Source organism: Anolis carolinensis, chromosome 6 (genome assembly GCF_035594765.1).
Source record: "Anolis carolinensis isolate JA03-04 chromosome 6, rAnoCar3.1.pri, whole genome shotgun sequence".
NCBI classification, from domain to species: Eukaryota; Metazoa; Chordata; class Lepidosauria; order Squamata; family Dactyloidae; genus Anolis; species Anolis carolinensis.
The window spans coordinates 52,540,979-52,557,165 of NC_085846.1; the positions used below are offsets into that span (position 1 = coordinate 52,540,979).

At 39.7% G+C, this 16,187-nt stretch overlaps 1 protein-coding gene across 4 annotated transcripts in view; it reads left to right on the top strand.

Moving 5' to 3' along the window:
* tpk1 (thiamin pyrophosphokinase 1) overlaps window positions 1-16,187 on the top strand; it is a 379,442-nt gene that overhangs the window by 203,019 nt on the left and 160,236 nt on the right. For all 4 annotated transcript variants that reach the window (XM_062957472.1, XM_062957471.1, XM_062957473.1 and 1 more), the window contains exon 5: window positions 900-972. In XM_062957472.1, coding sequence (XP_062813542.1) covers window positions 900-972 — 73 coding nt within the window. The remainder of the gene's footprint in view (window positions 1-899; window positions 973-16,187) is intronic.

Consider the following 16,187-nt stretch of genomic DNA (forward strand, 5'->3'; position numbering starts at 1 on the left):
TAAAAGTTGGTCACTGGAATGATTTTGTTCCCTAATCACTGCTAATGAATATAAAAGAGAACGTGGTTGTAGTGAAGTATAGCAAGGATTAGGATGAAGTAGAGAATGGATTAGTAAGATTCTAAAGTATTTCTTTCCTGGAGGAACACAGTACATGCTGATAATCTCTAATAAGGAATTTTAAAATCTGAAATACTCCAAAATCACCCACATTGGTTTCCGAGATAGTGATACCTTTGCTTTCTGATGGTTCAATGTAAACCAACTTTGTTTCATGCACAAAATTATTAAGAATATTGTGTATAACTTTGGCCTCAGGGCATGTATATAAGATGCATATGAAACAAATGAATTTTGTGTTTAGTCTTGTGTCCTATCTCCAAGATACCTCATTATGTACATTTATGCAATTAGAAGTATTCCAAAATCTGAAAAGAAACCGCAAATCCAAACATTTCTAGTTCCAAGCATTTCAAACAAGAGATATTCAACCTGTATCTCCTAAATGGGTGGTGTCATTTTCTGTAATTTACATCCATCCATTTCAGTTTATTTGTGTCTAGTCTTCAGACGATTACAAAGCATAAAATCCATAAACAGCTGCATGATTGCACAAGGTAACACTGTCTTCATTCATTTTAATTATGTACCTTTGCATACGTCTTGCTGATCTTAGTCCAGTAACTCCATGCAAATTATTTAATCCTGAGGCACATGTTGCTTTGAAGGTTAATTAAAAATGCATATCTGTTAATTTCAAGTTACTTTTGGATACAGATGCTGCCATCCCAGTTATAGATTTTTATTCCCCTCCTAAGATTCTCTTTTAAACCTTTTAATGTTCAAAGCAGGAGATGTTTTCATTTCATTTTAACCCCTGAATGTTGCTTCTCTTACAGTTTTTTGCCTGATTTTATCAGTGGGGACTTTGACTCCATTACGCCTGAAGTAAAGGAGTATTACGCAGTCAAGGTAAGTGGTTTGAAAACAAGCAACCCACCCAACATTTCCAAGAATGCATTTTCAACACTTCATTTTGTCTTTATTGGCTGAGGCCTTGAAAAAGGTGGTATTGTTTTTAGAACTGGTCTAAAAGAGGAGCATTGCATTTCTCTGAAACTTTTACATCAAGAGTTGACATGAGGAAATTATTCTTTCTTGTACTTCTGCAAATACTCATCCTTAGATTTCTTTTATTTCATTACTTCATTCATCTGTCATCACTGATTTCTCTTCTGTTTCTTCGCACATGGCCAGCTATGACCACTTATAGTATTGGGAAATGGAGGGTCTTTTCCAAACAAAATAATGTATTTACTCAAATTTAAGCTCACATTTTTGGCTAAATCACCTTGCCAAAATTAGGATGCACATTCAATTTGTGTCATACAGTAATCCCAGGCCCCTTCCAGATAGCTCAGTTAAATCCCATATTTTCTGCTTTGAACTGGGATATATGGCAGTGTGGACTCAGATAACTCAGTTCAAAACAGATATTATGGGATTTTCTGCCTTGATATTCTGGATTATATGGCTGCGTGAAAGGGCCCCTAGTGCTGAACCTTCCGGGGAGGTACCGGAAGACCCCTGCTCCGGAGAGACTATGCCCTTGTGAGTCTGGCCATATCGAAACAATCGAGCACGTGCTCCTCCAGTGTATGTTTTATAGAGATATTAGAATCAATTTCATCACTCCTTGGCTTTTAAAACATCCAGGCCGCACTGAAAGATACTACACCTCTCTGCTGCTCTCAGACTCCTTTTCTGCAATAACCTATAGTGTCGCCAGGTTCTGTGCAGCAGCAATTTCCATCAGACGGACGATGACTGACCCCACAGGGCCTGTAGCCAGAGCAATCTGTTATAACTGAAATACTGCAAATGCTCCCTCTATCCCCCTCCAGAGCCTCTTAGTGGATCGATATTTACTATTAGCTGACCCTGCTAATAGTCTGCTTTTAATTTGTTTTTGTTTAATTTGTTTTTTATTTGTTTTTATTATAGCATGTTTTTAACTTGTTCTTTTATCTGACTTTTATGGGAATTGTGATTCCCCTTTTTGGGCACCTGTGCCCATTTCCATATATTCTGGTCATAGATTGCTGCTGCTGCCTAGTGCTGAACCAAACCAATGGGGGAAGCTGCTTCAGTAGTACCTGGAGCTCCTATTTGAGGAATACCATCTCTAATTTAATTGTCATAGATCAATGCTTTGTAATCCTGGGATTTGTAGTTTGGTGAAGCATCAGCCTTCATTGGTAGAGAAGGCTCAAAGCCTTGTAAAACTACAGCCCCAGGACTCCATAGCATTAAACCAAGGCAGCAAAACTGGATTCATTCTTATTGCATAGATGCATTCAAAGTTTCTTTTCCAAAGCTGGAAGCTTTGATTTTCTAACATTTTTGTTTTAAAACAAGGAATTCTAAGCAGGTGGCAACTGTAATGACCATATTACAAACAGTGCACCTTTTGCTGCTGTGCGTTACGTTAGTCATCAAATACTTTTTTGGATTTCATGGTTGTGAAAATCGAGGTACGCATTAGATTTGATGGCACATTAGTAAATATGGATAGACTGTGAACTGTACAAGAGTGGGAAAATTATCCATGATAGGGTTAGAGTTCTGCAAAATCATTGTAATATCCCAACACATATGTCCATCTGTCTGTCTGCCATCTATTTTTATCCAGCCTCTTCTAGTGTATAAAATCCAAGGCAACTTTCAACATATATTAAAACAAAATAAATAAACAAATAAATAAATAAAAACAATGGAAAACAATTATAAAATACTTTAATGATTTCATGGTTAAAAGATTTTTAAAAGAGCTTTAAAGTTTTAAAATATAAACATATTTTTCCACTACTTTTAAGCCATCATATAAACAATATAATATGTAATTTAATCCTATCATGTCATGTTATATTTGATTTTATTGTTGTGATTGTAATGATTTCCACTACTGTTATTTTAATGGTTTTATCAAATAATGTTTACTTGCTTCTTTGATCACGATTGTTGATTGGTACAGTGGGATAAAAATTAAACACATAAATAATGCCATTGGATAGAGCCACGGCTTTATCACTAGAAGGTTTAGAACTTGACATGCGATATGGGACACAGTTCAGATTTTGGTACGCAATTCAACATTTCAAGGGAACACTTTGTTTACTTATCTGACCAAACAGTGTTTACAATTCATATCATTGCACATTGTTCTAGACCGCCTTCCCATTTTATCTATCTATTTGCCATTAAGTGGTGGTTTTGCTTTTATTATTATTTTGTATTTTATTGTTTTATTGTACTATTTTGTGATTTTAAATGTGTTATTTTATTTGTTTGATTATATTGGTTATATATGCTTTTATTTCGTTTACTGTTTGTTCTTTGGGCTTGGCCCCATGTTAGTTACCCCAAGTCCCTGCGGGGAGAAGAAGATGGGATAGAAAAATAAAGTATTATTATAATACTATTATTATTAACACAGGTGTCACATTGCTCATGCTCTCCTAAAAAGGATTCCACTGTTTCAAGCGAGTTGCTTTGCAGTCAGACCACCTCTTCCAAACATTCCTTTATTCATTAAAAAAATTATATACTGCCCTGCCACAGCTCCTCTATGGGGAATTACCAGCTTAGGGTGAGATGCAGTTTATTTGCATCTAGTGACTTAAAACACTGAAAATGTTGCATACTGAAATATTTGAGTCTCATTGGTTTCAGAAATGTGTATGTGCTTGTTTATATTTAAATATTTGTTAAAGCACAGTAAAACAAAATAACTGTCCACCAGATTTGTTCAGCAAATGGGTCATGGCTTTTCATTTTGTATCTGTTTAAAATCAAGAGTTCTTATGCAAGGTTAGTGAAATAGTAAACTAGCCTGCATGAAGTTATGTGTTGTGAATTGCTGTAGCATAGAGGGGGGGGGGGGGGAGAATTTTAATCACAGAATTAATAGTGGTGAGCTAAAACAGTTCATTTCATTTCCTCTAAGTAGCAAGTAATAAAAATAATTTTGTTCATGCCATTGAAACTTTTAAAAAAATCTGTTCAATCTTTTATACAGTTTAAACACAAAACATGCCCTCCAAGTGTTGCTATGTGCTATTATTTTTTTAGTACTTAAAATACGCTATTCCACACTTTTTGAATCAGTGATTGAGTCAGAGTTGTTTTTTTTAAAAAAGTTGATGTTTGCTAGTTTTATAGTATAAAAATCTCCATCTGTGTATTCTGGTGGTTTAGATAGTGTTTGATCATTGCTTTAGCTATTTACCTGTAGCTATATCAAAAATATCATTCTTATTCATATTCTTGACATTCAAGGAAACCATATCAAGAAAAAGAATACCAGAAAGATGTGTGGAGAGAAAAGAAAAAAGGAGGAAGGCAGAATGCAATTCAAGATGGACCATCAAGAGAACTAAACAGAGAGAAATTAAAGTTTGGGGGATTTTTAGAACAGTTTACTTAATAGGATATAATGTCTTCTCCTCTTGGTTGAAGAAGTTGACAAACCTCTTCCCTGGCAACTTCAGCCTTTCTCTCCATGATGAAGCAGTTCATATGCTTCTTTGATGAGAGAAGAAGGGACTGTTTTTTTTTTTTCTTGACTGACAAAGCAGTTTGTCTACTTCTTTGGGCAAGGAAAGACAAGGCTTCTCCTCTTCTCTCTGTCAATGAAGCTAATAGTTTGCTTATTTTTGGCTGAGAAAAATTTTTCATCTGCTTCTTCAGCCAAGAGAAGGAGCCGTAGCTTCCTCCATCTCTTTGCCTATGAAGCAATTATTCTACTTCTTAGTCCAAAAATAGAGGGAAAGTTTGGCTTCCTGGCAGTTTTGTTACCAAGGGAGAGAGCTGCTTTTGGGAGGTCAGCACGAGCACTCTGTATCCCAACTTGTGAGTTCTCAGTTCAGCTCTTTTCCCCTCCATGGTGCAAGAGGTGAACAAGGGTGAGATAAGAATAACACATGCTCTGTTTCAGCACAAAAATAGAGCGATCCCTTTTACCCCCATTTTCATGTATCCAGGTGAAGTCCTGGAATACATTTCCCAGAGGTAGTACTTTACAATATTGATCAAGAATTCATATAATCCTTCATATTCTCACATAGTAGCAGGAAGAGAACTGCAGAAATCATTCATTATTGTATGCAAGGATAAAATAAATTAAGATGTATTGATATCCCTACAGCTGCAAACATGATTTATTGAGTTTGTAAAGTTGTGAGGGCTGTAAAATGATTGGCTTCTTCATTATCGGGAATCCAAATTGACCATGAACAGGTTGGGAGAAAATATGTCTGGCCAGCCATCTGGGATGTGTGGAAAGAACAGAAAAAGGAGGAAGGCAAAATGCAATTCAAGATGGACCATCAAGAGAACTAAAGCAGAGAGAAACCAATTTTTCAGAACCTCAATAGGATACAGAGAACAGAAAAATAGGCTCTTATGTACTGCCAAGACCCGACTCCAAACCGCATTCTCTTGTGGAAAAAAGGACACTCCTCATCTGAAGACTAGCAATTCATTATCACACATCCAACAAGTTGTGGATGGATCCTGAGCAACAAAGATCATGTGGTTTCTAGCCCAGGATTTTAAGCTCCTGGGAGTTATGGCTTGGTGTCCCTCTAGTTTGCAGATCCTATGACACTAGGGAATGCTTTGCATCATGTTCATTGTCAGTCCTAAAAACGGTGCCTGCACTCTCTGCATAACTGGCCTTCCTGACTCATCTGGTCCCATCTCTTCTTTCATCAGTGTCCAGATTGTTGCTTGAACTAGGCAACACTATAATGACTGTAAGATTAATCGCATACAGTCTATCTAGTCTTACCTTTTCAACTACTGCATCCCAATAGTAAATATGCTTCCTTATTTACTATTAATTTATTATTCATTACAGCTTAAAATTGACTATTGAGAATTGATAATTTTTTTACTATATATTTACATCATTTATATACTACCTTCCTCCCCTAGGGAAGCCAAAGCAGTTTACAACATAATATATGAACATTGGGCATAGTGTTAAAAATGGTCAACCCATAGTATTTAAAACATCCCAAGTAAAAACAGATTAAAACATCACAAGTAAGAACAGTTAAAATCACACAATCCGAAAGTGTCAATCCAAGACCAGTCCAATGTCAGTTCTCCCTTGCACGTATGGTTCAATGTCTCTTATTGCTGTTGATTAAAGTCTTGGTCCCACAACCAGGTTTTTAGTTTCTTCCTAAAGGTCATGAGGGAGGGCGCAGATCTGATGTCACTGGGGAGGGAGTTCCACAGCCTGGGGACCACCACTAAGAAGGCCCTGTCTCTCGTCCCCACCAATCGCACCTGCAAAGGAGATGAGATCAAGAACAGGGCCTTCCCATATGATCTTAGATTTCAGGTGGGCTTGTAGGGGGAAATGCGTTCAGATAGATAAGATGGGCCAGAACTGTTTAGGGTTTTATAGGCCAAAGCCAGCACTTTGAATTGTGCCCGGAAGCAGAGTGGCAGCCAGTGGAGCTGGTGTAACAGAGGAGTTGTTTGCTCCTTGTACTCTGCTCCAGTTACCAATCTGGCAGCCATATGCTGGACTAGTTGAAGCTTCCGAGCAGTCTTCAGAGGCAACCCCACATAGAGCTTGTTGCAGTAATCTATCTGGGATGTAACCAGAGCATGGACTGCTGTGGCCAACTCAGACTTCCCAAGGTATGGGCACAGCTGGCGCACAAGTTTTAGTTGTGCAAAAGCTCCCCTGGTCACCGCTGAAACCTGGGGCTCCAGGCTCAGAGATGAATCCAGGATCACTCCCAGACTGAGAACATGTGTCTTCAAGGAGAGTGTAACCCCATCCAACACAGCTTGTAACCCCACACCCTGTTCAGCCTTGTGACTGACCAGGAGTGCCTCTGTCTTGTCTGGAATCAATTTCAATTTGTTTTCTCTCATCCAAACCGTCACAGCAGCCAAACACCAGTTCAGGACCTGAACAGCCTTCTTAGCAGCAGGTGGAAAGGAGTGATAGAGTTGGACGTCATCTGCGTAAAGATGATACCCAGCTCCAAAACCCCAGATGATCTCTCCTAGCAGCTTCATATAGATGTTAAACAACATGGGGGACAGTATTGAGCCCTGAGGGACCCCACAAGTCAATGGCTGCAGGGCCGAGCAGGTGTCTCTCAGCAACACCATCTGGGTACAGCCCTCCAGGAAGGACTGAAGCCACTGTAGAACAGTACCTCCAAGACCCATTCCCACGAGGCGCCCCAGGAGGACACCGCGGTCTACAGTATCAAAGGCCACTGAGAGGTCCAGGAGAACCAACAGGGTCACACTCCTCCTGTCGAGATTCCTATGCAGATCAAGGCTGTTTCAGTTCCATGTCCTGGCCTAAAGCCAGACTGCGCCGGATCTAGATAATCTGTTTCTTTCAAGAACACCTGGAGTTGTGAGGCCACCACACGTTCTATGACTTTGCCCAAAAAGAGTAGACACTTAATGGCAAAATACAGTATTCCAACATTTTAAGTACACTTTGAATTCAATTTTCATGACTCTCAGTCCCATATGTCAATAATAAATACACCAGCATTAAAGTAGCATTAACATTAATATTTCTCTGTTCAAAGTCACAAAAATGCTCAGTAAATATAAACTGCTGTTGTATTTTAAATCAGCTAAATATTTATTCAGATGTCAGTGAACTTATATGAAAATTATATAGCAATTATTTCTAATCCTTTCACATAATACCTGCCATTTGACAAGTAGTATACAGAATAAATTGTTTATATTCAACTTTTCTTAATTTCTGCTTATCTTCCCTGGTTATTAAGTGAAGTAATCGACTAAAAGGTTCAAGTTGCTCAAATGTGAAGTTTAATGGAGCATTAATTAGTCGTCTGACTGCTAGTGAATGTTTTGGAATTTTCAATTTTTACGATTTTTAGAGCAATACCTGTGTTTGTTGCAGCAGAAATTAAGAAAAAGGACCAGAAGAGCGTATTGTAAAACATGTAATTCAAAACTACTTTTTTTTGGCAAATAGACTCCATCAAGAAAGCTACAACCCTGGTTTTCAAGACCTGAGCAGGGTTGTTGTTAATTATGGTTCTTAGAGTTATTTCAGTCCTATAGTTGCCATAAGTAGAAGTCAGCTTGATAGCAGAGGTCCATGTCTCTTTCCCATTTAAATGGCTGTCCCGATTATGTGTGTGATGTGAAGACAAAAGGGTGTCATGCCCACAAGCCAAGGTATTTATGTATTCAGTGGGGGTGGTAAAACATGATTGTCATCTTTACAATATTTTTTCAGATATTTCTTCCCCATTTCAAAATGCATCTTTTCAGTTGCCTTAATGTTCTATTTTTTTAAAAAAAATCATTAATATATTGCTGAAACATGGTTTGAATTAACCCTAATTCTATATTTCTTCTTGTTGCTTGTGCCTTGCAATCATTTGTGACTTATGGTGACCTTCTAGGGAACTCATGGAATTCGTTCAAAGAGGATTTGCCTTTGCCTTCCTCTGAGGCTGAAGAGGTGTGACTTGCTCACAGAGGTGTCACTCTGTGGGTTTCCATAGCTGAGCGGGGATTCCGATCCTGGTCTTACAGTGTTTTAGTTCAACATTCAAACCATGATGGCTTTTCATTATTATGGAGTGAGCTATTTACCATTCCAACTAAAAAGGCAGCTAAGTTGCCTTTGCCTCCATCCCTGAACTGTTTGTTTGTGTTGTCAAAAAGTGAATGCCCATTAGTAAATGAATTTTGATACAGTTCACATGATCAGCAAATATTGGTCATGGAGAACAGCCTTCTGTAGGAGGACAAGGTGAGCTATATACGTACATGCACGATTCAAACAAATTTAAGTACAGTAATGCAAAACAACCAATAATCAGTTGCTGAGCACACTATAAAACTTGACTTTGGGAATGTCCTGCCATTAGAGATGAGTTGCAGATGCCTGAAATAGAACTGATGTTCAATTCACTCAGTCCAACACTCCAATTTGCATCCCAGGTCTCAAGGACCTCACATAGTATCTGTGCTGTCTTTTTTGTTTGAAGAGGTTTCAGACATGAACTAATTCAATTCAATTTCTTTATTCAGATTAAGTTGTCACTGTATGAAATATTTCATACAGGCAATTTAATTCCATTGTACTGTATTTTAATGTTCCATGTACCTTCTGTATCATAAACTATCAGAAAAAGTAAATGCTTTGAAACCAAGAAGGAAACTAAAGTCGAACTAAACATGTATCTCTGCTTCCACAGCCCCATTTTTAAGCTGTAAAAATGGAAAAAGGGAAGATTCTGACTAGTTACTTGGGGAGCAAGAGAAAATCTCAAAACTTCTGAGGTAGGCACATAAGGGGCTTATTATTCTTGAAGAGCAACTCACTGGAGAACCAGTTATTCCTTGAACCTTCATTTGTAGACAGGAGTCCACATTTTTATTCTGTTTAACCAATGGCTCCCTTCTTCCTGGGCAACCGTGTGTGTTTTTGCAGAGTCCTCCTCTCAGCATATTTGGTTCATTTAAGACTGGAATCATCTCTTCAAATGTTCAAATATAGTATGGGTAATCTGATGGAACTAACATTGTATAACAAAAATCTCTGATGAATTATAGGTGCAGTCGTTTATAGAACTTTTATTGTTATTAAATTATAGAGGTGAAAAGTTTCCACTCCATATAACAAAAATAGACATTCAGGATGGCAGATCCTGAATGGCTTGAATTAAATACAAAATGCAAATGCAAGCTGGTCACTAAATACTTTATATACGTTAGAACACTCTTGAGAACAACTCCTCTAATACAGTATCATGTCTCTATTTAGCTCCTAAAAATGTGTTCTTTTGTTGCTATTCCTGAAGTAGCATTAAAAGTTTAAATAGAAATATAGGTGTGTTAAGCTTCACTTCTAATGTAGCATTTGAATGAGACGAGTCTCCAAAGGAAGTTACAACAATAGTTATATTTTCCCTTGTCCCTTAATAAAACAAGCATTGCAGCAAGGAAGGAACAGAACAATCTTTTTGCTTTGAACTATTGTGATCTTAACATACAAATTGCAACCAATGGGAATAAATAAATAAGTTTAAATGTCAGAAGAGGCTTCACAGAGCTTTGTTGGCAGTCATAGTAAAGAAGGAAGATTGTAATAGAACTCAATTCTAGACACTTGGGGAAAACTTTTTTGTCAAACCGCCAGTGGTTGTCATCTTCAAAGGGCTCTCTGCTTATCTAAGATTTAGCTGATTTAACAGCATGCCCACTATAGCTTAAGTCTCTTGAGAACAGACACATAAAGAAAGATACGGTCCTTCAAGTGACCTACACCCAAGCTATATAAGGTTTATAGGTCAAAACCACCACTTTGAATTGTGCCCGTAAACAGGTTGTCAGCCAATGTAGCTATTGTAACAGCAAATTTGTGTATAGCCAGTCCCAGTTAGTAGTCTGGTTGCTGCTCTTTGGACCAACGGAGTACTTTTCAATGACAGTTCCATGTAAAGCACAGGGTGTAACCAAGGCATGTATCACCATGGCCATATCTGACTTCTCCAGAAACTGGTGTAGTTAGCACACTAGCTTTAACTGTGCAAAAGCATTCCTGGTCACTGCTGAAACCTTGGCCTCCAGTTATAAAATCAAATCCAGGAGTACCCCCAAATTGCAAACCTGCACTTTCAGGGAGAGAGTAACACAAGCGAACACCGTCTGAATCCCTATTCCTAAGATCTGTCTCTTGACTGACCAGGAGCACCTCATTTTGTTGGATTAAGTTTCAATTTGTTTCCCCTCAACCACTCCATTACAACTACCAGGCACTAGTTTAGCACAGGAACTGCTTTCTTAGAACTACCGTGTTTCCCCGAAAATAAGACAGTGTCTTATATTAATTTTTGCTCCCAAAGATGCGCTAGGTCTTATTTTCAGGTGATGTCTTATTTTTCCATGAAGAAGAATTCACATTTATTGTTGAACAAAAAAATTGAACACTTGTTATATATTGTACAGTAGTTGTCATCACAAACCAGCATAACCAAACAAACTGTGAATCTTATCAAGAATTTCTTGTTACTACCATTATTTCCATGTACAACAATCTATGGTACATACCGATCCTGCATGCTCTGGTGTTTTGTTTGGCGGGCATGCTTCCAAACAAAACCTTTGCTAGGTCTTACTTTCGGGGAAGGCCTTATATTTAGCAATTCAGCAAAACCTCTACTAGGTCTTATTTTCTGGGGCTGTCTTATTTTCGGGGAAATAGGGTAGGTGGAAAGGAGTAATAGAATTGGGTGTCATCTTCATATAGCTGCCCTTTGTTCTACAGGATAATTAAACCAAAATCTAAATAGAAGAGCAGAAGACAAGGAACAGGAATGAAAAACAGAGGAAAGATCTCCAGGTTAAAATGGCAGCTCTGTTGATGAGAGAAGTGCTAGATGTGATGATCACTGGTTTTTTGAAATTTAAGAACAGCAGAAATTGCTTCCCTGGGACAGGAGGCATGGAGGATTACCCTGAAGAGCCCAATCCACATTTCATTATACCTGGGTGACACAGGCAAATGTCACTGATCCACAAATGGAATGAAGGGGACTGGAAAGGGTCAGTGTGCCCAGCCATATATTGCAACTGAAGACAGCATTAGTGCTGCATATATAATTTTCTTTGCTTACTTTTTATAATTTTTGCGATTGAATGAAAGGAAGTTTTTCAGCAGATGGGACTTCCTAAACGTCATGTATCAACACTTTTACAAGATTAAATGTGAATGGATCATCTAGATGAAAATATTTTCTACAAAGGGAAAACAGCACAAATTTAAATAAATGGTTTAATTCTGAATATCAACAATTAATTGAAGAACTGAAGAAACTGTAAGAAACAAAAAAAAGTATGTATTTAACTAATTTGCCTTTAGGAATTACTAACATTTAAGCATAGAAAGCGGGGAAAAACATAGTTTACCTGTATGCTGATAAGGTCACAGTCTGCATTGTGGGAGGCCCTGCTCTCAGTCCTGCCTGCTTCAAAACGCGACTGGTGGGAACAAGAAACAGGGCCTTCACTGTGGTGGCCCTTGGCTGTGGAACTCCCTCCCCAGCAACATTAGAACAACCCCCTCCCTTCTAACCTTCAGAAAGAAAGTAAAAACCTGGCTCTGGGTTCAAGCCTTCAGAGAATAGCACAGTGCAATAATAAATTTGGAATATGTGCAATGACTACGGAACGGCCTTAGACTACAATTCCTGAATTGCATGAATTTAATATTGAATGCAATTTTAAATGTTTAATGTGTATTAATTTTAATTTAATTTATTTTAAGCCTATGTTTTGTATGTGTTTTTAAGGCATTGAATAATTGCCATATGTAAGCCACCTTGAGTCCCCTTCATGGTAGAGAAAGGCGGGGTATCAATCAGGTGAATAAATAAATTAATAAATAAAAAGAAGTGAACGATGCTGAACACAATTTCATCTGAGCAGGGTGTTTTGGCTAGGTGAACAGCGAGTTTGGGGCCAGAAAGATACTAAATAGTGATGCCCAGGAGTGAAGAAGCTAAGCTACAACAATAAGGTTTTTTGCCTCGTATTTCCTCTTTGACAGTAACATATTTCACCACATAGTAGTCACTACTGTTATTCTATCCAATGACGCATCATTACTTGCTACACATACTCCTCATTACCCACTTTACGTCGTGCTGCGATTTGGAGGACAACAGAGCAAGGATGATGCGATTTACAGTACCTTCACTCACTTCCTGAGACCACTGCAATCCACACCAATGACTGATAAAAACCAAACTTGGCACATGGAGCCTCCATGACACACTTTACGTTGTCCTGCAGTTTGGGGGACAACGGACCAAAGATGATGGGATTTACAGTACCTTCACTCATTTCCAGAGACCTCTGCAACCAACACCATTGACTGATAAAAGACCAAACTTGGTGCACATACCCCCCATCACCCACTTTACATCCTGCTGCAGTTTGGGGGACAATGGACCATGGATGATGGGATTTACAGTATCTTCACTCACTTCCTGAGACCACTGAAATCCACACCAATGACTGATGAAGACCAAACTTGGCACACAGAGCCCACATGAGCCACTCTACACCCTGGCACTGTTGGAGGGGGATGGGCCATGGATGATGGGACTTGCATATGGGAGTTGTAGTTAACCCGTTCCTGCTGTACCCACCTGACATTTGATCTAGACTACACTTCTCAAATAACCCAGGCACCGCTGGGTCCCCAAACTAGTATATAATAAAAGTCAGTGTTTGTATGTATGTATGTATGTATGTGGCTGTGTATGTGGCAGCTTTCTGATTGGCTGCCACTTCCACAGGCGACTGCAACCACCAAGAACAACAGACCTGGCTCAAACTTGGCACACAGAACCCCCATGATGCACTTTACAGCCTGGTGCCATTTGGGGTAGGCTGGACCATGGATGATGGGATTTGCAGTGCTTTCAATTGCTTCTTCTCCCACAGACCAGTGTGATGCCCACCAGTGACGGAACTGGACCAAACTTGGCAGGCAGAACCCCCATGACCCCCTTTACACCCTGGTGTAGTTTGGGGGAGGATTATGGGGCTTGCAGTACCTTCACTCACTTCTGAGACCACTGCAACTGCAAGGAAGGACAAAACTGAACAAGACTTAGCACATATATCCGAAATGACACACTTTACGCGCTGCAGCAGTTTGCCCCCCTTTACATCCTGGTGCTGTTTGGGAGAAGGAGGACCTCAGATGATGGGATTTTCAGTACCTGCACTCACTTCCTGAGACCATTGCAACTGCCAGGAATGACACAACTGAACCAAACTTAGCACACATATCCCTAATGACACACTTTACATGCTGCAGCACTTTGGGGGAGGATGGACCAAGGATTATGAGATTTTCAGTACTTTCAAAAGTGTCATCTCCCACAGACCACTGTTACTCTAACCAATGATGGATCAGGACCAAACTTGGCAGGCATATCCCCCATGACCTACCTCACATCCTTGCACAGTCTGGGGAAAGGACAAATCAAGTATAATTGGACTTGCAGTATCTTCACTCACTTTCTTAGAACACTGCGACTCACAGCAATGACTGAACAAAATCAGACCTGGCACACAGAGCACTCATGAATTACTCCACGTCCTGGTGCATGTTGGAGGAGGATGGACCATGGACGATGGGACTTCCAATATCTTCACTCACTTCCTGAGACCACTGCAGCTGCCACAAATGACTGATCAAGACCAAACTTGCCACACAGAACCCCCATGGCCGATGGGACTTGCATATAGGAATTGTAATTCACCCGCACCCACTGAATCCAGCAGACATTGGATCTAGACTACACTCCTCAAATGACCCCGGCACCACCGGTCCCCAAGCTAATAAATAAAACTAAGATGACTTTCCAAAAAGATTAAGGAAGGAAGACAGACAGCTAGAAAGAAAGAAAGAAAGAAAGAAAGAAAGAAAGAAAGAAAGAAAGAAAGAAAGAAAGAAAGAAAGAAAGGATAATTAAAAGGATATAGAGACTTATTAAAAGAAGAGATAAACAGTAGATTTAAAGAATAACAAGATCTCTCCTTTATACAGAAGAATCATTGACTTTTCAAAAACTTTAGTTTAAATAAAGAATGTCAAAATCATAGAGACTAAAAACTTGGATATAATGTAATATAATATTAAAAGTTTTGTTTACTTGCCCTCCACAACATTTTCCCTTTCCATGATGATTCATTAGTTATGTGCTTCAACTTATTAAACTACTAACAATATCTTGAATAATAATAATAATAATAAACCTTATTTCTAACCCGCCACCATCTCCCCAAAGGATCTCGGCTAACAATACAGCAAAGAGACCTCATATAGACAATACATAAATCTAAAATGATAAAACCATAGAATTACAATTACACACATACATAATTACAATGTAAAACATTAAAAGGCATAAAATGCAGTCATAGCTGTGGATAAAAAGAAATTGTTTCGATTGACACAGCCCAGTGCCGATGTAATGCCCACTGTAAGTACTCGGACCTATCCTTTAAAACCTACGTAAAATCAAAGGCTTGCTTTAAAAGCTATGTTTTTAAGCTGGCATGGCAGACTTGAAGCGAAGGGGCTAGCCTCTAGGGAAGGCATTCCAGAGCCGGGGTGATACCACTGAGAAGACCCTATCTCTCGTCCCCACCAACTGTATTTCAGACGGTGGTGGGACCGAGAGAAGGGCTTCTCCAGCAGATCTCAATGCCTGTGCCAATTCATAGAAGGAGATGTGGTCTCGAAGATAGGTTGGACTCAAAGCATATAGGGCTTTAGAGGTAATCACCTGCAGTGTGAAATGGATCTGGAAACTTGTCAGAAAACTTGCCTACTCCCTAATGTACATTGTAGAAAATATCAATACAAGTTTTAAATTCTCGCTTATCCGACCTCCTTTTAACCGACACTCTGTATTATCTGACACCATATGGTGGTGGATTGGAAACATTGCACCCGTTGATAGGTGCTCCTTCATTCAATGCATGGCAAGAGCTGGGGCTTTCTTTCCCGTGCGAAAAAATGAGGAGGAGGGGGAAAGCACATCTCTGGAGGGAAGGGAGGTGAATTCTCCCATTGGGGGCCATTTGTATGCAAGGGAGGGAGGAGGGGGAAAAGAAAACGTGATGGTTCTCCTCTCTCTTTTTGCTCTTGGTGCATGCTTTGGAGACGTCTCTCCAATTTAGCCTAGTTTCCTAATCAGTGGGGAAAAAGGGCTCATGACTGGAAGGAAGGAGGGGGGGGAGAAGCCAAGGCAGCCGCCGGGCTAGGAAAAGGGAGCTGGGGCTGGTGAGTGGGGCGGTGGGCTGGCTGCCTTCTGCCGTCTCCTGACCTGGCCAGGTGGGCGGAGGATCCCCCCCCATTTCTTCCTGCACGCACACACACACTTTTCTCCAGATCGTCTCTTTCTCTCCCTTCTCCCTTTTTTCACCCCCCACACACTCTCTCTTTTTCCTCCTCCTCCCTATTTTACCTCTGACAGCCAGGGCCGGTCGGAGATAAATTTAAATATTAAGCGGGGGTGCTGAAAAGCGCCCCCCGCCGGCCCCGCCTCCTGCGCCCTGGCCCTGCC